We start from the raw sequence: 23,263 nt of genomic DNA, 5'->3' as shown, positions 1-23,263 counted from the left end.
TCCTGCTTTCTCAGTGGACAAGGGAGCAGGGAAGCAGAAAGAATGTAAGATGGGGCGTGGGGAAGAGAAAATGCAGCCCTGCACAGACTAAGCCAGCAGATGTGCAGAGCACAGAGGTCTGGAAGCAGGCCAGTAAACAAGGACTCCTGAGGTCCAGAGCTGTTTGAACCCTCACCCCAACACTGCTCTCTTACCCAGTTACCCCACTGCACGTCCTTCTGGGGCCCGCGGGAGCAGCCCTACCCTCACATCTGCCCAAGGCAGCCTAGAACCAAGTGCCCTCTCTCCTGAGGTAGAAGATCCCCCTTCCACTCCCTGCAGGAGAATAAGGAGATGCACATTAGTGAGTGCTTACTGTGTATTAAGGTACTGTTCTAAGCACTCGATAGGTATTAACTCACAGAAGCCCAGCGAGGCAGGTACTGAGATCACTGGTATTCTGTAGGTGATAAAGCTGACACACAGAAGTTATTTTTCCAGACATACCAGATACGATTTTTTGGCAAAATATTTTGTTACACATAGTGATTGGCTTATGGTTCTAGTAATACTATGCTTCTGGGCTCTGTGGAGCTCAGTGTTTTTTGTTTGTTTGTTTGTTTGTTTTTGTTTTTTTTTTTTTAGAGTGAGCAAGCCTGAGTAGGGGTGAGGGGAATCATAAGCAGGCTCTACACACAGAGCCCAAGTAAGGCTTTATCTCTCAAGCCTGAGGTCAGGACTTGAGCCAAAATCAAGAGTTAGATGCTTGATGCTTAACCGACTGCACCGCCCAGGAGCCCTGAATTCACTACGTAGGTGGACTTGTAGCCACTGCATGTGGGCTTCAAGAAGCCACTTTAAAAACTGGGATTGTCTATGGTTTATACAAAATCCCAGTTCTGTCCAACTAAAATAAGATGTCATCGATAGAAAGTATAGTATTTCAAGTCACCAAACTATCTCTTTTTTCAAGTTTTGCTCCAGACTACTATGACTGGGGACAACAAACCAACAGCTTCCTGGCATCAGTGGGAACTTTCCAACCAGACCCAGTTTTGGATCCTGACAAACCAGGCCATGGGTAGTATCAGTCAACAATTCTGTGGAAGATTCCTCAAGTGAAGACCTTCAAAGAGATTAACTTCATGACAGCTGAATTTTTATAAGGCACTTTTCCTTAAGAAATCAGACTTGATTTTTGTTACAGGTTTCTAATGGCTCCATAGGACTAAGCAATAATTTAGATTGATAAAATCTTATTTTAGTACTAAAAAGTGAGCCTGGCTGCCTTTTTCAGTGGGTATAATTTAAACTTTAAAAAAAACTCTGTACTTTTATAAAGATGTATTTTATATAACTTAAATAATAATGCTAAAATATATACTAGGATTTTTTGAGAATGTTATTGCAATATATGTTTGTAGTTTGCACGGACTTTTATGCATAATCCACTTTAAAAGTCCACAGTACATGGTCTGATGGTTGTTTCAGGCTTTTGGACTAACGTATCTTCAGATCCTTACCTCTTCAGGCCGTGCAGGGGCTGAGCTGGGTAGATTCGAAACCCAGCTGACATCTAGAAAGTCAGTTTCGACTCCAGTGTTAAGTTATACTGTAGCAGATTATCAACAGACTACAGACAAGGTAATTGGCTCCTTCCTTCAAGTTCTTTAAGGTCCAGACGGTTGTTGTCTCAAAGAATCTAAATTTTGACAAAAATGTTGTACTCCTTTGAGCAGGGCCCTAATGTGTACCCTTCAGCCATAAGTGGATCCCTTAGAAGCATGGATAGAGCTGACCCACTGCTAAGCCTCCTCTGCTGTATTCAGAACCTTTGCCTAGTTTTTCAGCCCAGGGAAATCTAGGCTCCGTTACCTCAGTCCTTCCCAAGACATCACCTTTCCCAAATCACGGACCATTCATTCCAGTCCAGGAGCACAGGAGAGGTTCTCCGCCCTCCATCCGGCAGGCTGTATGCAGTCCTCAGTCTTCCTGCACTTTCCCACGTATTTAAAATAATGGCCTGCATTTCTAAGTGGCTCTGAAATCAGGCTACTGGCAATAGCAGCTTTAAAACGGGAGTTGCTCCCTGGTACCCAGGAGCACGATTCCTGTCCCTCGGCCACGTGAAGAGGCACGTTTCAGACGACGGTTTCAGTGAACTCAGCTGGGACTCCAGCCCCGGTGCAAGTCTAAAACCTCCAAGATCTATCCAGGTACCAGTGCCTACGATGGGAAACTGTGTCAGGAAGGTTAAATGCTCGGATTTTCTGTAAAACAGAAGGTCCTGGAGGAAGGATGGTTACCAGTGAGATGTGACCTGCTCCGCCTAGGAATCTCACCTCTCGGGACAGGAGGAGGAGGAGGAGCAGATGGACAGACAGTCATGCTCTGCCTTCAGGGTGAAACCCATTGCCAGTATCTCTTATTTCTCATTATGGTCTTCAGAAAGGATTTCTCTCTGGGCATTGATTTCACAGAGATCAAGTCTACTTCTCTTGATGGTGATTAAAATTGCCATCTCAAGTTGTAAAAAATGGCTTGTGACTGGGTTTTTCATTTGTACAGAATGCCTTTGTCCTGCGTCATCCAACACAGTAGTGTTCTTGCCTTTTAGTATATGGAAGAATTGGGGTCACATGTCAAAATAGTGACTGTCAGAGCAAATTCTAGACTGAAGCAAAATTTGCACTGATTATTTGGGTTGCCTTAAAATATTGTAAGTTGTTGTTATTCTAAATAGCTTTAAGAACACCCTTACTTGTCATGCTATCTTTGTTACTAATACTTAAGAGAATTTAAAGGCAGACCAAGCATAGACTTAAAAACTTTAAATCATGCTTTCAGAAAGTACTTCACAATTAGGTCATTCAAGGGTAGGTATATTTTTAAAAATACAGTAATAAAAAAATCACTCAAATCATCCAATTATTACACTCATGCTGTATCAACACATTATCCTGTTATTACTGGCAGGAAAGTCGCAATAACCAGCATTAAGTGATAAAAGCCATAATCTCTTTTTATGATAAAGCTGCTACTATTTGAACTATCTTCTTACTGGAAAGGATAAAAATGTTCTAAGAGCTTATTTTTCTCTTTCCCTTTTTAAAAAGTTTTGCTTAAGCACAAGTATTTTAAATACATCTAGAATATTAATAGGATTGTATTCATCTTTTTCTCATAGTAAATGACCATGTGTACCCTGTGAAACATTATAGGTATGGTAGGTATGAAAAGGGAAATTAAAATTTCTTCAGTTTCCTAATTGTGTTACGGTGTTAAATAGGTTCACTAACAAAACTTCTCCTTAATGTGAAATATTAAAGGCCCAAAGAAGGCAAAGAACAGGGATTACTGGTTATAAAACACCGAAAACGTCCTGTTTTAAAGCAAAATAATGAAATTAAAACCTTGGTCACTTGAAAGTTAAAAATATATGGGGAAGAGGCAGTGTCACTGGAAATTTTGTACGAAGTCTGATTCAACACTAAAGGCTGCATGGGAGTATTTCTGGACACCTGCTAGAAACAGGCATAAAAGGGGTCTTCTGCAGGTAATTGTCTAAAAATGCCAACTGATTTGTGTAGATATCTTGCACTGGCTCTTTTTATTAACCCATTTAACTGAGCCACTGATTACAACATCCAGAGTACATTACACAGGGACCTGTGGACTGTAAGGAGGGTTTTTTTTTTGTTTTTTTTTTTTTAACTTTTACAGTACATACATCATAGTTATGCCAGTTCTTTCTTGGATGCATCAGATGTGTTGTTAAAACTATGCTGGTTACCACGTTTAGTGGTGTAGATCATCAGGCACATTCACTAGTATGTCCCCAAATATCCTCTTTTCCCAAAATCCAATAGAATTGCTCTTTAATTCCTTGAATATTTAATTCCTGTTAAGAGGAGAACAAGCATTACTAAATTCCAGAGCATGAAAAGTGCTTAAAGGTTCTCATTTATATTTATATAGTAGATATTACTAGAATTTTTATTTTTTAGAATGAATCTTTTTTTAATAAGGGTAACCTTACATGAGAATTAAATGGGTCTAAATATTTGTTTTTTTTAGCATTTCCAACTGGAGAAACTTTATTAAAAAGTCTTCACTTTAGAGGACTATATGATAAAATCTAGACAAGTGTAGGTCTGATTGAAGACATATCTAATACACTTTTCCATTTTTTGTCCTGGGGAGAATTTTATTTAAAAAAAAAAAGTTCTAACGTGCATAATGCTATTTAAGACTTCTCATGGTCCAGAGGAGCTGCTGGAAAGGATCAGGCTAAAAAGTGTGGAGTTCTCATCAAAAACTCGAATCCAAGTGAGGAAACATTTAAAAAGGAATGAAGGGAGTGGAGTTCAGTCAGTGTCTACCAAGTGCCTACTACATGCCAGATGCTGGGACGACTAGGGGTTTGCCAGTCTGTAAATTCAGCCACATCCTTCTTTTAACCCTACTTTAGAGCCCAGTGGGGATATATGGAAAGCCCTTGCACTAATGGGTCAGAATACCAGGAAGTATGCCAAAGCTGTACCCGTGCCCCCAACCTAGATCTCTGTGCCGCTCTCTGGGCCTGGGCACTGAGGCGGGTTCCTTCAGTGCGGAGCTCTGCCTGGGTCATCAAGTAGGGATCAAAGTCCTCAGATTCAAATCCACTGATTCAGCAGCTCCTAGTGGTATCTGCCTGTTTCCTCTAAAGCCAGATTTCTTTCATCTGTTCCTTGACCTGGGACTGACACCTGTCCTCTACTTTTCCAGAAACAGGTTAATTCCCCTGTAGCCTCCAGACTGGTCTTCCCTTTTGCATCCTGGTTGCCCGACTACTTGGAGCATTAGACATGATCTCCAGAACGTATTTCCTGCCTCTGAACTTTGGTGTAGTCGGAACAGACCAGACGCCTCCCCATCTAGATTTGTGACCTCCTCCTCTTTAGTCCATGTCAGCCTCAACGTCCCTCCCTTTCTCTGAACCTCAGTTTCCCATGAATCTTATTAACGTGCAACTGTCCCTCTGGTCCCTAGTCATGGTGCTCCTTGAAGGCATTAATTGAGATATAAAAAGGCATGTCTGGGTTAAACAGATGGTTTGCCAGGGACATTTTGTGTTGCTGAGGATCCTTGGCTGTCCCCGTACTGAATTCACTAGCCCAGAGCCTAGGCTTTAGGTCTGTAGACTCAATACCTACCCAAGGGAGAACACTTACCATTTAAAGGTATCTTCTGTGAAGGAAATCCATATGGAAAGTGACATAATGTACCCAGGTGCTGGCTGAAGAACTGCAGACTCTGACCCAGGAGAGTTAGTTAGATGGTTTTACTCTGCGACAACGGGTTGGCACCATTAAGCTGACACTAAATTTCACTCACACTGAGAGCATCGTCTCACTGAACAGGTTTCCACTTGCTATTCCTCTTCAGCTGGTCTGTTCCTCTCTGGTGAGCTCTCACTGTGAACCAGAGCCAGCCTAGTTAGGTTACAGAATTCATAAGCTGCCTGATGGCAGGGATATCTGTATTTTATTCACTGCTACATTCCCAGCATGTACAACAGTGAATGGTCAAATCCTGTTCTTGTGGTAGGCCATGTCTTTTTTTTTTAAAGGTAACTTCTTTCACTTGCACTTTCATCCAGTGAGTGGATTAGGCAACTATAATACTCATGTAAGGGCCTATCCCTGTTTTCTCAGATATCCAACTTTTGGGTAGAGAATTCATAATGGAATAAAAAAGGACATAAGGACTTTACATAAGGATAGTCTCTGGGAATGATCTGAGAACTCAATCTTAAAACAGAAGCACTGAGATAAAATTCTGTCTAAACAGGCACCTCACGTCCTGTCTCTGCCCTCGCGTGTTTGGGCACCGGCAAATAGAATCTTGAAATAACACAACAGGGAGTAAAAAGTAGATCTTTATCTGATAAAGTATAAAATTAAGAGAATAGGGACACACTACAGGGGTTAAAAGTGCAACTCTCAAGAGGAAACACTGAACGGGGCAGAGTTCCAGCATGATCTATAGGTTAAAGAATTTTTTTTAAAAGCTCATATAGAATACTCAAGGCCAGCTAAAGAAAACTGCTTTTACAAAGGGCAGGAGGTGTTGGAGCGAAGAGAAGATATATAACCACAGACCCTGAGTAATTAAAATGACTGCGGTCCTGGTGTCTGAGTGAATAGACCAGTGAAACAGAAAGAGAACCAACCCCGGTGCGGAGCTAATGCTGTGTGCAATGTCATATACGATAAATGTAGCATCGCAAACCAGGGAGGATGGGACAGACTGTCCCGTAATAATTGGTCACCCAATTATTCCCATGGCATTGGTATATCCAATGGTATTGGAATAATTGGGTGACCACCTAGGAAACCTAATTAGGCTGGATCCATAATTTACACCCTACATGGGGGACACACTTCAAAGGGATCAAAACTTAGATCGAAAAACCATGAAAGCTCTAAAAGAAACTGTAGGTGAATTACTGCCGTATGAGGAAGGTGTTCAAACTATGACTCAAAGTCCGGAAGCCACTGAGAACCTGAGAAATTAAAAAAAATTGCATAACAAAAACCATCATAAGCCAAGTCAAAAGACAGACACCAAACTGAAAAAAAAAATAGAGCTCCTCACAAAGGATTACCATCTGTAAGCAGTACTCCTAGAAACTGATAAAAGATCAACAATCCAGTAGAAAAATGGGCAACATTATGAACACAAGTAACTACAAGCGAATCTTAAACATGTTGAAGGGAATCACTCTCATTTGTAAGAAAAACAGAAACTAAAACACAATGATATGTAATTTTGTATTGATCAGAATGGCATCAAACCCAGGTCTACAGAGGTAAGGGGGTGGGTTAGCAGGTGCGGTTTTAATTGCAGGTGGATATGAGGACCGGTAACTGCCTCTAGGGAGGGAAATATTCTATCATGGTCTGCGACCCCAAAATTCTATTTTGGGGACTTTATTCTACAAGTACATATTTATGTGTGAAATGACATATACACAAGGTCTGGAAACAATCCAATGCTCATTCACAGGGGATTGGTTAATTAAACAATTATACATTCATAGAATGGAATACCAAGCAGTTGCTAAGAAAAGAAAACTTTAAGTAAGCTGTCTAGGGAGGTGGGAAGACTACCATGAAAACTAAAGTGAGTAAAAGCAAATGGTATGTATAGGGTGCCCCTCTGGGTAAAAATGAGAGGGAAAAACTAAGACTTTCCATTTGTATTTGTTTGTATATGCCTAAAAATGTATGGATGGAAACATAAGGAACCAAGAACCGAGTCACGGGGCGAGGGGTTGGGGGAGATATGCAGTATGGACGAGGGGCCAAGGACAGGAAGACATTCCACTGTATAGCCTTTCCTATTTCTTGGTCTTTGAACCATGCGAATGTATTACCTATTTGAAAAATAAAGGAGATTTAAAAAGCCTTACGACTCTGCACACACATCAGAAGATACTAAAAGTCCCCAGTTTTTAGTGGTATAGTAATAAGCCAACTTACGTAGTAACACAGATACAGGACATGCTAGCTAAGGACCTGGGGTCAGACTTTTTGGGTTTTGTTTGTTTTAAGATTTTATTTATTTATTTGACAGAGACACAGTGAGAGAGGGAACACAAGCAGGGGGAGTGGGAGAGGGGGAAGCAGGGATGTGGGGCTCGATCCCAGGACTCTGAGATCATGACCTGAGCTGAAGGCAGACGCTAACAACTGAGCCACCCAGGCGCCCCAGACTTTCTGGTTTTAAACTCTAGCCCCACAACCTAGAATTTGTGACTACAAACGAGTTAGCCACTACTATCCTCAGTTTTCTTATAAAATGGGCTAGTAATTGTACCTGCCAACTAGGCCCACTAGTGCAGCTGTGAGGATTAAGGAACCCATAGAAAGCCCTTCCGACAGTGGCTGCTGACGCCTGCCACAGTAAGAAACAAGCTCACGCTCCTTATGTACTTCCTCCATTCTCCACAAGTTATAATCAAATCCTCAGCTCCTGAGGGAGATAATTTCAAAGGCGGGAGGGGAACAAGAAAGAAAAATTGCAGAAACGTTTATTTAACTCACATTCGCTACAGTCTGGTGTGCACAACAACAAATTAGTTGAACAAATGGAGTTCCGAATCAAAGCCGCACCTGTCGACATTAAACCAGAACACTTGCCCACCTGTGTGTGTGTCTGCGTGTGTGATTTTGTTTTACCAGAAAATTTCCATGACATCACATGACCGGTCTGTGCGCTTGTGTGAACAGCTACGGTTTCTGCAGGTACTTCACTCTGCATTCTGCTGAAAGGTTTACTGTAAACTGTTCCCAGACTTCCAGCTGAAGGCAATGCTGATGAAGATAAAAAAGCTGTCCTTTTGGGGCGCCTGGGTGGCTCAGTGGGTTAAGCCTTTGCCTTCGGCTCAGGTCATGATCTTAGGGTCCTGGGATCAAGCCCCATGTTGGGCTCTCTGCTCAGCGGAGAGCCTGCCTCCCCCTCTCTCTCTGCCTGCCTCTCTGCCTGTGATCTCTGTCTGTCAAATAAATAAATAAAATCTTAAAAAAAATAGCTGTCCTTTCTTATTTACACTGGCACCTGGGTAAAGTTGGAGAATATGGCAGTGTTTCATGGACATACAGAGACTACAAGTATCGAGTAAATTCACTATGTTACAATGTCACAGCATTTGACTTAATCAAATTCCAAAACTGGGAAAACTTTTACTATTCTGTCTCTTTGTAATCTAAGAATCAACACAGGAGAAACATTCAAATTTCACCAATTTTAATATATAGTATTTCTAACTTACATAGATGCCACTTAAGAAAAAAAAAAAAACCTCATGCCATTGAAGGAAGGAAGTCTTTTCCTTCATTTTCATGACTCTGTCAGCTGGTACAATCATTTCTGTCAGTTATATTATCAAGTGCTGGACTTTGAAATTAGGTGATGAGATAAAGACAAAGAGGAATTACCAGCCAAGCGTTTGTAAAAGGCAGTCAGTCCTCTAGTGTCTCTGCATGACAAAGGGTCTGGGACATAGAAAAACAGGTTATATCACAAAGATCATACAGTACCACCAGGCTACAAAACAGTCCTACACCTATACAATCATTTAAGAAATACACACAGACACAAAAATGGAGGCTTCCCCCCCACAATCCAATTTGTGGTAAAATCAAGTTAATCAAATTTCAGCTGAAGAATACTTCATTCGTTTATTTTCTCGGTGGTGCAAAAATTCATTAAACACTTGAGAAGAACTTTTAATATTAACCTTTTAGTTTCCTAGAACTCATTCTAATATACAATATTTTCCTAAGCTTGAAACAAATCACAGTGAAGAAAAAAACAAAACAAACAAACAAAATAAAACCCAACAATCACTGGAAATGACCAAGGATTTTCTCTGGTTAACAGAATTTAAATAATAGCTTTTAACTGAGGGAACAGTGAAGTAACACTACCAAAAAGATTTTTAAACTTACAGTAATAGACAAAGTGCAAAGCTTTCACATTTTCTTAAACTCTGAATGAACACTAAGAAGAATTCTTTTTAATTTACCAGCAAGATTACTTATTCACTTTTTAGACAAGTTTACCTTAAGGTTCCCCTCTCCTACACACAATACTTACATCCTTAAAAATGAAGAAATGGAGAAGGCTCCAATCAAGCCTGTTTTATTCAACTTAACAAACAAACAAAAAGTCACCACCATCAACAACAACAAAAAACCCTGGGTCTATAAAGGTTGAAACTGGGCAAGAAAATAATTAATGAGACTTTACACCTTTCAACCATATCCCTCCAAGGGATGACCAGATATTTTTAAAAGAGGGGTGAGCCGACTAAAGACAGTTTAAAATACACGACTAAGTCATGGCGGAACACGCTTCAGACTCTGGCAGGTAAGGTGTGGGTTTAAGAGCACTTACTTCATAAAAGACTGAAGAGTCAAAGGAGAAACTAGGTTTGGTACCCGCGTTACTTTTCCACAGATGCCTCCTTCCAAGTTAATCACATTCTATCTCTAAACAGCTTTTAAAAGAATATTTTAAATATTGGAGGATATTTAAATCGCAGCTTTAGAAAATGAGCTTAGGACATGAAGGTCATCTGTTGGTACAAGTCACACAAAGTCCCATTTATATAGGATGAACCAAAATGAAAAGAAAGGTAGGGAGAGGGGAAGCTTCACGAGCCTCGAACTCATCTACCTGTTTAAATAACTGCCAAAGAAATTCAGGTTGAGAGAGGATTGCATAGATTGTATTCTAAAATAAAATCCTTAAAAAAAACACTTAAAAGGGTAAATTTTATGTATACTGTTTTAAAGTGGCATTATAAGTCCATATATTCATTCAAATTTTATCAAAGTGAAACTTAAATATTTATGCAAATTTTTTTTCTCAAACTAGACAAAAATTTTCTAAAATTGGAGACAGGACAAAGAAATGCAAAATCAAAAGAAATGGATACATAGCATGGGTTCTAAGTAAAGAACCCTCTGGAGCAGCCCACAACACACATGGGCTGTCTGGCTGGGCAGCTAAGGGAAGGGATAGTATACATTCGCCTTTACTGAAGCAGGGCCTTTAGACCAAAACAAAACAGCAACAAGAGCAGCAACTAAAAATCTTAACTGAAAACCAATGAAACTGAAGTCCTAGGGATTCTTCAGTCCCTCCATAACCACACACTGAAAGGACTGTTCACCACACTGACACTTCTGGCTTACAGAAGGTGACATCAGGCAAGGCTAAGAACACAAAAGTCACTGAGAAATTTTTATCACTGGTCCTAATCCGAAGCCACATTTGTTCTCTAGCTCTCCTTTTCCATAACAGACTGCTAACAGTGTTTATTAGGATGGTCATTTAAGTCCGTAAACTGGAAGTAAAGAACAGAATAAGAAAAAAACAATTCTAAACAAACAGAATAGCAGAATATTCAACAGATGGAAACATGAAATTAAACATAGAATTAGTATAACTTACATGTTTTAAAAGTATATATTTCATTTATAAATATCTCTAATTGACAATCTATTAAAAATCATAAATATTCAAGTGAACATTTGAATTTTCTCTTTAAGAGTTCAGAATTCCTTCTTCAAGTCTTTGAAGATTAGTCTCCTTCTGCTGAATGTCCAAGACCAACAGGCTTCACACAGTCAGATTATGTCTCTAATTAGACATAGAAAAGCCTTTATTACCTTCTGTGTTGCAGTAAGACTTTGAAATTCTGTAACTCTCTTATACTTGTAGAAAGCCTATAGAAGAAAAATAGAACGTATCAGTATAGTTCATATGTGTACATATTTCGAATAAGATACTATTCTACGAGCCATAATTTGAAAGCAAAATTCAAAATAAAAGAATATATACAACACTGACCAATGAAACTTCCATTTTTAAATGCATGTGCTGTAATTAATTATTAAAGACTGATGAAACACCCAGCTGCAGTTCTTCACTCTTGGGTTAGGAGGGGCAGAGGAGCCAGGTACTTGTTATCAGTAGATTCTAGATTAATGATGGCAACAGTGATACGAATAACTCATTACAATAAAGAATCTCTAATCATTTACAAGTGGTCTTATAAGTTCATTCTGCACATTCCTCTCCAAATGTCCACTCCTTCCTTGTTGTCCCCCAAACACCCTACACATGACCCTTGAACACTATGGGTTTGAACTGTGTGGGGCACTTACAAAGATTTATTTCAATAAAGATAGTACTATAAATGTATTTTCTCTCTCTTTTTTAAAGATTTTATGTATTTATTTGACAGGCAGAGATCACAAGTAGGCAGAGAGGCAGGCAGAGAGAGAGAGAGGAGGAAGCAGGCTCCCTGCTGAGCAGAGAGCCCCATGCGGGGCTTGATTGATCCCAGGACCCTGGGATCATGACCCGAGCCAAAGGCAGAGGTTTAACCCATTGAGCCACCCAGGTGCCCTAAATGTATTTTCTCTTGTGATTTTCTTAACACTTCCTTTTCCCCAGCTTACTTTGTTTTAGGAATATAGCATATAATACATACAACATATGAAATATGTGCTAAATGACGGTATCATCAGTAAGGTTTTTCTGATCAACAGTAGGCTAATTGTCATTAAGTTCTCGGGGAATCAAAGCTGCATGGAGTTCTGACCACATGGAGGGTAATGTTAGCTCCACAGGGGTAACGACTGTTTATTTTATCTACTGCTGAATACCTGTGCCCTACATCCACCACTATTTACAGTGTTAATAAGTAATTATTGAACGAGTGAATGATTGCTGGCATGCTTTTGGGCCCAGGCCCAGAAGTAAAACTCTGGAATGGGAATAATAAAAAAACAATTCTATAAGCTCAGTTTAATGATAACATACAATTCAGGGTTGATAATGATAAAAATCTAATGTTTTTCTATGACATAAGATGACGTAGTACACAGCGTTAAGCTTCTTTCTTTAGTCTAAGTACTTAATAAATAAGAACTTCTCTTATACCAAGAGGTTAGTATGTCAGGCAATGTCCTGAGCATATCATATACATATTCTCAATCATTATAAAAAAATTCTACAAAGTAGATAAAATTAACCCTGATGTTCCAATTTGAGGAAAACTGAGACTGAAATAAATTAAGTAATTTTTCAGGGTCACCAGTTCATCCTGTCTCATGATTATATAACCTCTCAAAAAGTCCATGCTCTCTAGAGTTTCAACATTTTCTTTTTACTCTTGCAACTTGGAATTAGCAGAAAATGAATTCTTACTCTAATCCTCAGAATATCAAAGGATCCAGACAGTTTTTAATTATTAGGGAAAACAACAGAATATGATTATTAAACAAATTAAATGTGTAAAATCATATGCTGTACCTTAAAGTATCTATTTTAAAAAAAACTGTCAAATATATATGAAGATACAGTAAAAAGATCAAGCCTAAAATTTAAAAAAAAGAGAGCCCAGGTAAGCAGCAGGAGGTGTGTTCAGAATGAAAAAGTACACTCAAAGTCTGACTTAGACACAAATGGGAGACAATCAGAGAAGTCAAAGGTGACAGCCAAATTAAGGACAGGAGGACTGATAATCAGGTAGAAGATAAAAAGAAAAGATCCCATTAACAATTATTAAGAAAAACTGTAACATTCTCTATGGAAAAAGTAGATGTACAGAATCCATATAAATCAAAAAGTAGGGCCCAACTAAGATTAAAAGGAGAGTGGCTAAGTAAATTGTGGTATGTCCTTGTAACAGAATATTGGCATATAGTGAAAAAAGAGAGCGACAAACCAAGAAACAGACACTTAACTACAGAGAACAAACTGATGGTTCCCAGAGGGGAGCTCAGCGGGGGGGAAGGGGGGAAACAGGTGATGGGGATGAAGGCAGGCACTTCTGAGGGGCACTGGGTGTTTTGGGGAACTGCTAAATCACTATATTGTACAACTGAATCTAGTATTACACTCCATGTTAATTATACCAGAATTTAAAACTTAATAAAAAATAAAATAATGCTGATGTATTTGGAAGTTGCTAAGAAAGTAAACCTTAAAGCTCATCACAAGAAAAAGAATTCTATAGCTGTGTGATGGGGATATTAACTAGTCTTACTGTGGTGAAAGTTCCACAATATATATACAAGTATCAATTCATTATGTTGTACACCTAAAACTAATATGTTAGTTTCTTCTCAAAAACAAAATAATGCTTATGAAAAATTTTAATAATATCAGGAAATGATTATAATACAATGCCAAGTAAAACAGGAGAGTACACAAAAAAATTGCTTTCTGTTAACTCTGTTAACACATACATACATAAACATACATACACAAACACCTAAATATTTTATTTACAAGTCGGGGGAAAATACACATTAAAAATACATTGAAAGCTGAAACAGTCCGGGGTGGTAGGGATAGCAGTGATTGTTAATTATTTTTAAATTATACTTTCATACGTTTTTCCAAAATTTTATGATGACCTTGAATTATTTTTATAACTGGGGGAACAGGGAAAGAGGATTACTTTAAGAGCTTTAATTAGTACATGGATAAACTAGTGTTTGTTTTTCCCTGGAGGGGAAAAAGGGAGATTAAATTGGGTTGTACCCTTACTTGTGTAAGCATCCCACTCCAAGTGTCACTGCCCTTAGGAGAAGAACAGTTTTCACAGACAGTATCTTAAGCACTGAAAAACAAGAGCACCAGCCATCCAGGGGTTTGTAAAGCAGCATCACAGCCCCAGCTGCCATCTTGTAGTTTGGAAAGTGCAGTTACACTGAACCTCTCGTCATCCTCATGTTCACTCTGGAGAAGGCTTTCTATTGCCCTCACTTCACAGTGCGTGGAGGGGAGCCGGGAGAGTGGAGTGACCCGCCCAAGCCCGTGTGGACAGCGCACAGCAGGCCCAGGACTGCAGAACTCCAGCACGGCTGGCTCGGAGCCCAGTTCTCTGCACTTTCCTTCAGCAGAAGGAAATACCAGACTCTAGATGGAGACCTGAAGCCGATGGGGTTGCCTTTATGGATGTTTTCTTTGAGACTCAGAGACCTTCTGAGGAAGTCAACGTCAGTTTTTTTCTCAATTTAATCTTTTTTTTTTTTTTTTAATTTCTTTTTTTTTTTTCCAATTTATTTATTTTCAGAAAAACAGTATTCATTATTTTTTCACCACACCCAGTGCTCCATGCAAGCTGTGCCCTCTATAATACCCACCACCTGGTACCCCAACCTCCCACCCCCCCACCACTTCAAACCCCTCAGATTGTTTTTCAGAGTCCATAGTCTCTCATGGTTCATCTCCTCTTCCAATTTACCCCAAAGCACATACCCTCCCCAATGTCCATAACCCTACCCCCCTTCTCCCAACCCCCCTCCCCCCAGCAACCCACAGTTTGTTTCGTGAGATTAAGAGTCACTTATGGTTTGTCTCCCTCCCTATCCCATCTTGTTTCATGGATTCTTCTCCTACCCACTTAAGCCCCCATGTTGCATCACCACTCCCTCATATCAGGGAGATCATATGATAGTTGTCTTTCTCCGCTTGACTTATTTCGCTAAGCATGATACGCTCTAGTTCCATCCATGTTGTCGCAAATGGCAAGATTTCGTTTCTTTTGATGGCTGCATAGTATTCCATTGTGTATATATACCACATCCTCTTGATCCATTCATCTGTTGATGGACATCTAGGTTCTTTCCATAGTTTGGCTATTGTGGATATTGCTGCTATAAACATTCGGGTGCACGTGCCCCTTTGGATCACTATGTTTGTATCTTTAGGGTAAATTCCCAGTAGTGCAATTGCTGGGTCATAGGGCAGTTCTATTTTCAACATTTTGAGGAACCTCCATGCTGTTTTCCAGAGGGGTTGCACCAGCTTGCATTCCCACCAACAGTGTAGGAGGGTTCCCCTTTCTCCGCATCCTCGCCAGCATCTGTCATTTCCTGACTTGTTGATTTTAGCCATTCTGACTGGTGTGAGGTGATATCTCATTGTGGTTTTGATTTGTATTTCCCTGATGCCGAGTGATATGGAGCACTTTTTCATGTGTCTGTTGGCCATCTGGATGTCTTCTTTGCAGAAATGTCTGTTCATGTCCTCTGCCCATTTCTTGATTGGATTATTTGTTCTTTGGGTGTTGAGTTTGTTAAGTTCTTTATAGATTTTGGACACTAGTCCTTTATCTGATATGTCATTTGCAAATATCTTCTCCCATTCTGTCAGTTGTCTTTTGGTTTTGTTAACTGTTTCCTTTGCTGTGCAAAAGCTTTTGATTTTGATGAAATCCCAAAAGTTCATTTTTGCCCTTGCTTCCCTTGCCTTTGGCGATGTTCCTAGGAAGATGTTGCTGCGGCTGAGGTCGAAGAGGTTGCTGCCTGTGTTCTCCTCAAGGATTTTGATGGATTCCTTTCTCACATTGAGGTCCTTAATCCATTTTGAATCTATTTTTGTGTGTGGTGTAAGGAAATGGTCCAATTTCATTTTTCTGCACGTGGCTGTCCAATTTTCCCAACACCATTTATTGAAGAGGCTGTCTTTTTTCCATTGGACATTCTTTCCTGCTTTGTCGAAGATTAGTTGACCATAGAGTTGAGGGTCTATTTCTGGGCTCTCTATTCTGTTCCATTGGTCTATGTGTCTGTTTTTGTGCCAGTACCATGCTGTCTTGATGATGACAGCTTTGTAATAAAGCTTGAAGTCTGGAATTGTGATGCCACCAACTTTGGCTTTCTTTTTCAATATCCCTTTGGCTATTCGAGGTCTTTTCTGGTTCCATATAAATTTTAAAATTATTTGTTCCATTTCTTTGAAAAAGATGGATGGTACTTTGATAGGAATTGCATTAAATGTGTAGATTGCTTTAGGTAGCATAGACATTTTCACAATATTTATTCTTCCAATCCAGGAGCATGGAACATTTTTCCATTTCTTTGTGTCTTCCTCAATTTCTTTCATGAGTACTTTATAGTTTTCTGAGTATAGATTCTTAGCCTCTTTGGTTAGGTTTATTCCTAGGTATCTTATGGTTTGGGGTGCAATTGTAAATGGGATGGACTCCTTAATTTCTCTTTCTTCTGTCTTGTTGTTGGTGTAGAGTAATGCAACTGATTTCTGTGCATTGATCTTATATCCTGACACTTTACTGAATTCCTGTATAAGTTCTAGCAGTTTTGGAGTGGAGTCTTTTGGGTTTTCAACATAGAGTATCATATCATCTGCAAAGAGTGATAATTTGACTTCTTCTTTGCCAATTTGGATGCCTTTAATTTCCTTTTGTTGTCTGATTGCTGAGGCTAGGACTTCTAGTACTATGTTGAATAGTAGTGGTGATAATGGACATCCCTGCCGTGTTCCTGATCTTAGTGGAAAGGCTTTCAGTTTTTCTCCATTGAGAATGATATTTGCAGTTGGTTTTTCATAGATGGCTTTGATGATATTGAGGTATGTGCCCTCTATCCCTACACTTTGAAGGGTTTTGATCAGGAAGGGATGCTGTACTTTGTCAAATGCTTTTTCAGCATCTATTGAGAGTATCATATGGTTCTTGTTCTTTCTTTTATTGATGTGTTGTATCACATTGACTGATTTTCGGATGTTGAACCAACCTTGCAGCCCTGGGATAAATCCCACTTGGTCGTGGTGAATAATCCTTTTAATGTACTGTTGAATCCTATTGGCTAGTACTTTGGTGAGAATTTTTGCATCTGTGTTCATCAAGGATATTGGTCTATAGCTCTCTTTTTTGATGGGATCCTTGTCTGGTTTTGGGATCAAGGTGATGCTGGCCTCATAAAATGAGTTTGGGAGTTTTCCTTCCATTTCTATTTTTTGGAACAGTTTCAGGAGAATAGGAATTAGTTCTTCTTTAAATGTTTGGTAGAATTCCCCTGGGAAGCCATCTGGCCCTGGGCTTTTGTTTGTTTGGAGATTTTTAATGACTGTTTCAATCTCCTTACTGGTTATGGGTCTGTTCAGGCTTTCTATTTCTTCCTGGTTCAATTTTGGTAGTTTATATGTTTCTAGGAATGCATCCATTTCTTCCAGATTGTCAAATTTGTTGGCGTAAAGTTGCTCATAGTATGTTCTTATAATAGTTTGTATTTCTTTGGTGTTAGTTGTGATCTCTCCTCTTTCATTCATGATTTTATTTATTTGGGTCCTTTCTCTTTTCTTTTTGATAAGTCTGGCCAAGGGTTTATCAATTTTATTAATTCTTTCAAAGAACCAGCTCCTAGTTTGGTTGATTTGTTCTATTGTTTTTTTGGTTTCTATTTCATTGATTTCTGCTCTGATCTTTATGATTTCTCTTCTCCTGCTGGGCTTAGGGTTTCTTTCTTGTTCTTTCTCCAGCTCCTTTAGGTGTAGGGTTAGGTTGTGTACCTGAGACCTTTCTTGTTTCTTGAGAAAAGCTTGTACCGCTATATATTTTCCTCTCAGGACTGCCTTTGTTGTGTCCCACAGATTTTGAACCGTTGTATTTTCATTATCATTTGTTTCCATGATTTTTTTCAATTCTTCTTTAATTTCCCGGTTGACCCATTCATTCTTTAGAAGGATGCTGTTTAGTCTCCATGTATTTGTGTTCTTTCCAGACTTCCTCTTGTGGTTGAGTTCTAGCTTCAGAGCATTGTGGTCTGAAAATATGCAGGGAATGATTCCAATCTTTTGATACTGGTTGAGTCCTGATTTAGGACCGAGGATGTGATCTATTCTGGAGAATGTTCCATGTGCACTAGAGAAGAATGTGTATTCTGTTGCTTTGGGATGAAATGTTCTGAATATATCTGTGATGTCCATCTCATCTAGTGTATCATTTAAGGCCTTTATTTCCCTGTTGATCTTTTGCTTGGATGATCTGTCCATTTCAGTGAGGGGAGTGTTAAAGTCCCCTACTATTATTGTATTATTGTTGATGTGTTTCTTTGATTTTGTTATTAATTGGTTTATATAGTTGGCTGCTCCCACATTGGGGGCATAGATATTTAAAATTGTTAGATCTTTTTGTTGGACAGACCCTTTGAGTATGATATAGTGTCCTTCCTCATCTCTTATTATAGTCTTTGGCTTAAAATCTAAGTGATCTGATATAAGGATTGCCACTCCTGCTTTTTTCTGATGTCCATTAGCATGGTAAATTCTTTTCCACCCCCTCACTTTAAGTCTGGAGGTGTCTTCGGGTTTAAAATGGGTTTCTTGGAGGCAACATATAGATGGGTTTTGTTTTTTTATCCATTCTGATACCCTGTGTCTTTTGATTGGGGCATTTAGCCCATTAACATTCAGGGTAACTATTGAGAGATATGATTTTAGTGCCATTGTATTGCCTGTAAGGTGACTGTTACTGTATATTGTCTCTGTTCCTTTCTGATCTACCACTTGTAGGCTCTCTCTTTGCTTAGAGGACCCCTTTCAGTATTTCCTGTAGAGCTGGTTTGGTGTTTGCAAATTCTTTCAGTTTTTGTTTGTCCTGGAAGCTTTTAATCTCTCCTTCTATTTTCAATGATAGCCTAGCTGGATATAGTATTCTTGGCTGCATGTTTTTCTCGTTTAGTGCTCTGAAAATGTCATGCCAGCTCTTTCTGGCCTGCCAGGTCTCTGTGGATAAGTCAGCTGCCAATCTAATACTTTTACCATTGTATGTTACAGACTTCTTTTCCCGGGCTGCTTTCAGGATTTTCTCTTTGTCACTAAGGCTTGTAAATTTTACTATTAGGTGACGGGGTGTGGGCCTATTCTTATTGATTTTGAGGGGCGTTCTCTGAACCTCCTGAATTTTGATGCTCGTTCCCTTTGCCATATTGGGGAAATTCTCCCCAATAATTCTCTCCAGTATACCTTCTGCTCCCCTCTCTCTTTCTTCTTCTTCTGGAATCCCAATTATTCTAATGTTGTTTCGTCTTATGGTGTCACTTATCTCTCGAATTCTCTCCTCATGGTCCAGTAGCTGTTTGTCCCTCTTTTGCTCAGCTTCTTTATTCTCTGTCATTTGGTCTTCTATATCGCTAATTCTTTCTTCTGCCTCATTTATCCTAGCAGTGAGAGCCTCCATTTTTGATTGAACTTCATTAATAGCTTTTTTGATTTCAACTTGGTTGGATTTTAGTTCTTTTATTTCTCCAGAAAGGGCTTTTATATCTCTGGAGAGGGTTTCTCTAATATCTTCCATGCCTTTTTCAAGCCCGGCTATAACCTTGAGAACTGTCATTTTGAACTCTAGATCTGACATATTACCAATGTCTGTATTGATTAGGTCCCTAGCCTTTGGTACTGCCTCTTGTTCTTTTTTTTGTTGTGAATTTTTCCGCCTTGTCATTTTGTCCAGTTAAGAGTATATGAAGGAGCAAGTAAAATACTAAAAGGGTGGCAACAATCCCAGGAAAATATGCTTTAACCAAATCAGAAGAGATCCCAAATCGTGAGGGGGGATTTCTCCTCCCTCACGATTGGGTGAGGGATCTCCTCTGATTGGGATCTCCTTTGATTGGGATCTCCCAATCTCTTCTGATTGGGATCTCTTCTGATTTGGGGATAAAAAGAGGTTCAAAAAGAAAGAAAGAAAGAAAAAAAATAAAAAAAGAATTAAAAAAAAGAGATTGAATTAAAAATTCAATCAAGAATTTAAAAAAGAATTAAGAAAAAAAAAGATTGAAGAGATTAGGATCTCTTCTGATTTGGGGATAAAAAGAGGTTCAAAAAGAAAGAAAGAAAAAAAAGAATTAAAAAAAAGAAAATGAATGAAGAAAAGTATAAAAAAGAAAAAAATATATATATATTAGATAATCTAGTTAAAAAACGTTAAAAAAGAAAAGGGTAAAAGTTATAAAAATTTTTAGCAGAAGAAGTGAAAAAAAAAATGAAAAAGAAAAAAATTAAATTAACTGCAAGACTAAAAAATCACAGGCAGAAAGCCATGAGTTCTGTGGTTTGTTTTCTCCTCCTCTGGAATTCTGCTGCTCTCTTCTTGGTATTGAAACTGCACTCCTTGGTAGGTGAACTTGGTCTTGCCTGGATTTCTTGTTGATCTTCTGGGGGAGGGGCCTGTTGTAGTGATTCTCAAGTGTCTTTGCCCCAGGCGGAATTACACCGCCCTTACCAGGGGCCGGGCTGAGTGATCTGCTCGGCTTTGCTTTCAGGAGCTTTTGTTCCCTGAGCGCTTTCCGTAGAGTTCCGGAGAACGGGAACACAAATGGCGGCCTCCTGGTCTCCGGCCCGGAGGAGCCGAGACCCCGGGGCCCCGCTCCCCTGTGCGCCCTCAGCGAACAGCTCCTAGTAACTCGCGTCTGCCTAACCTCCCGCCACGCTCCGAGCTCACCGAGCTTGCGACCAGTTCAAGGCAACTCCGAGCTGCGAGTTACTGTTGGCTCTGTCTCTGCAGCCGGCTTTCCCGTTCCAATATCCGCAAGCTCTGCGACACTCAGACACCCCCGATCCTTCTGTGACCCCACGGGACCTGAGGTCACGCCGACCCCGTGTGGGCTTCGCCCCGGTTTAGCCTCCGGAGCGATGTCCCTCAGCGGAACAGACTTTTAAAAGTCCTGATTTTGTGCTCCACTGCTCCGCCGCTTGCCGGGAGCCGGCCCCTCCCCCTGCGGTCTATCTTCCCGTCGCTTTGGATTCACTTCTCCCCCAGTCCTACCTTTCAGAAAGTGGTTGTTTTTCTGTTTCTAGAATTGCTGTTCTTCTTCTCTTCGATCTGCCGATGGATTTGCAGGTGTTTGCAATCTTTAGATAAGCTCTCTAGCTGATCTCCTGCTAGCTGAGGTAGCCTCAGCCTGCTACTTCTCCGCCATCTTGACTCCTCCCTCTCAATTTAATCTTATTTGAATTTAAAATGTATAAATTGTTGAAAATATTTTTCACTTAAATTTCATTTAAATACTCTAAATTTAATTCAATTTTCCCTGTTTTATCTTATTTACAGGCCTCATGAGTGAGTGAATGAAATTCTTCAGGAAGTACTAATTACTGATGGACACCCTACGTCTAGCTTATGCTTGAAATCCCAACCTACACAGCCAGCTGTAAACACATGGCAACAACAGGAGAAATACACAATGGGGAAGGAACAATTTATTTTTCACTTCACTGCCCCTTTTTAGCTCACAAATGCTTGTTAAGAAAACATAAGAAATAGGGGCACCTGGGTGGCTCAGTGGGCTAAAGCCTATGCTTTTGGCTCAGGTCATGGTCTTAGGGTCCTGGGACTGAGCCCCACATCGGGGCTCTCTGCTCAGTGGGAGCCTGCTTCCTCCTCTCTCTCTGCCTGCCTCTCTGCCTACTTGTGATCTCTGCCTGTCAGATAAATAAATAAAATCTTAAAAAAAAAAAAAAGAAAGAAAGAGATAATCTGTGTCACTTGGCTCCCTGGCCTTTAAAAAAAAACAAAAACAAAAATAATTCTTCCTTGACTTTTTATTTCCCAGGGCAGCACAGTTTTCTCTTCTTTTTCTTGGATTCTTTTCCTTCTCTTCTATATTCCTCAGTTAGTTGGTACCATATATATCTCTGCAGGCAAATTCATATTCTGTTTGAAACCATGTGTGGCATAAGCCAAAAGTAAACTATAGGTCTATGCAGGGGAAAATGGGGTTAAGAATGAACAGAGGGAAAATGCCTCCTCAGCTTAAAAAATAAAGAGCAGTGTGTGCATATTGGGTGGCTCAGTGTGTTAAGCTTCCAAGCCCTGGTTTCAGCTCAGGTCATGATGATCTCAGGGTCATGGAATTGAGCCCTGAGATGGGCTGGATGGAATCTGCTTGAGATTCTCTCTCTCCCTCCTCATCTGCCCCTATCCCCCTGCTCCTGTGTGCATCTGCTCTGTCTCTCAAATAGATAAAATCTTCAAAAAAAAAAAAAAAAAGCAATGAGGTTTAATCTCCTCTTCTTTCATTTCTTTCATCACCATCTCAACCAAGCTTTCCTTTCCTGACCTGTTATTGTACTTGACCAAGCTACAACCAACTGAATATGAAGATATCTTCCCCACAAAATTGAGAAGGTTATCAGAAACACTGCCAATCTCACACTAAATTTTTCCCGTGACCTGCTGAGACCCTGGCTTGTGAGTGCGGATACAGTAGATAACTCTTTCTCTTTGTCGACCAAATAAAGCAAAACAAACTACTTTAGCAGAGAAGATGATCTTTGAAAGTTGCTGAAACCAGCAAAACCCAGCAAGTCCTCACTGTGAAAACCATTCTTACCTTCCGAAAGCATTTAAAAGAGCAACTATTTCCTGTCGAGTGAGTTGGAAGCCTTTAGATGGGCTGTTTTCTGGAAGCTTTTGGATTTCTTTTTCAGAGAATAGTATCTTCAGGGCAGTTCCTAAACCCTGAGTCTAAAGAAAATAGATACACATAACAATTAATGTAATAATTACTATAAAGGTTGAAAGGAATATGCAGCCGCTGTGATGAGAGTCACGAAATTCGCGTGAACTGAACTTCTCACCAAAATGTTAAACTGCATAATACAGTTTCTACTTCCTCATACTTATGCATGATAAATTTATCTTAACTGTTAAGGAACCTGAAGAGTTCAACATTTATTGGACATAAATTACTAAAATGCCTTTTCTTAACCTAGAAAATATCACATTAGAATTATAATATTCAATTTGTAACCTTGAAAGCATTCTTGACAGCTCCTAGCAATTCAAAACTTAGAAATTATTAGTGATAACTACACTTAAAAATTTACCAATTATTAGAACTAGAGAAGATGTATTAAAATAAGTAAAATAATTCTGTCTCCTGATTTTTCGGACTTATCATCTTTG

General features: G+C 39.5%; 2 protein-coding genes across 4 annotated transcripts in view; one reads left to right on the top strand and one right to left on the bottom strand.

The window, feature by feature from the left end:
• GPR137B (G protein-coupled receptor 137B) overlaps window positions 1–7,430 on the top strand; it is a 50,858-nt gene extending 43,428 nt beyond the window's left edge. Inside the window, exon 7 of the mRNA XM_044239318.1 lies at window positions 953–7,430. Coding sequence (XP_044095253.1) covers window positions 953–1,064 — 112 coding nt within the window. The 3' untranslated portion in view covers window positions 1,065–7,430. The remainder of the gene's footprint in view (window positions 1–952) is intronic.
• A 1,325-nt stretch (window positions 7,431–8,755) lies between these two features.
• Window positions 8,756–23,263, bottom strand: part of ERO1B (endoplasmic reticulum oxidoreductase 1 beta) — a 73,635-nt gene continuing 59,127 nt past the window's right edge. For 2 of the 3 annotated variants that reach the window (XM_044239317.1, XM_044239314.1), the window contains 2 exons: window positions 22,689–22,822; window positions 8,756–11,261 (listed from right to left, as the gene is read on the bottom strand). In XM_044239317.1, the coding sequence (XP_044095252.1) occupies window positions 11,201–11,261; window positions 22,689–22,822 (195 nt within the window). In that variant the 3' untranslated portion in view covers window positions 8,756–11,200. Of the gene's footprint in view, window positions 11,262–21,784; window positions 21,991–22,688; window positions 22,823–23,263 lie in introns of those variants that run through there. The other variant, XM_044239316.1, reaches the window with a different exon arrangement.

This window comes from Neovison vison, chromosome 2 (assembly GCF_020171115.1).
Source record: "Neovison vison isolate M4711 chromosome 2, ASM_NN_V1, whole genome shotgun sequence".
NCBI lineage: Eukaryota > Metazoa > Chordata > Mammalia > Carnivora > Mustelidae > Neogale > Neogale vison.
Note: the sequence above shows the minus strand (reverse complement) of the source record. Positions and strands in the feature narration are given on the sequence as shown.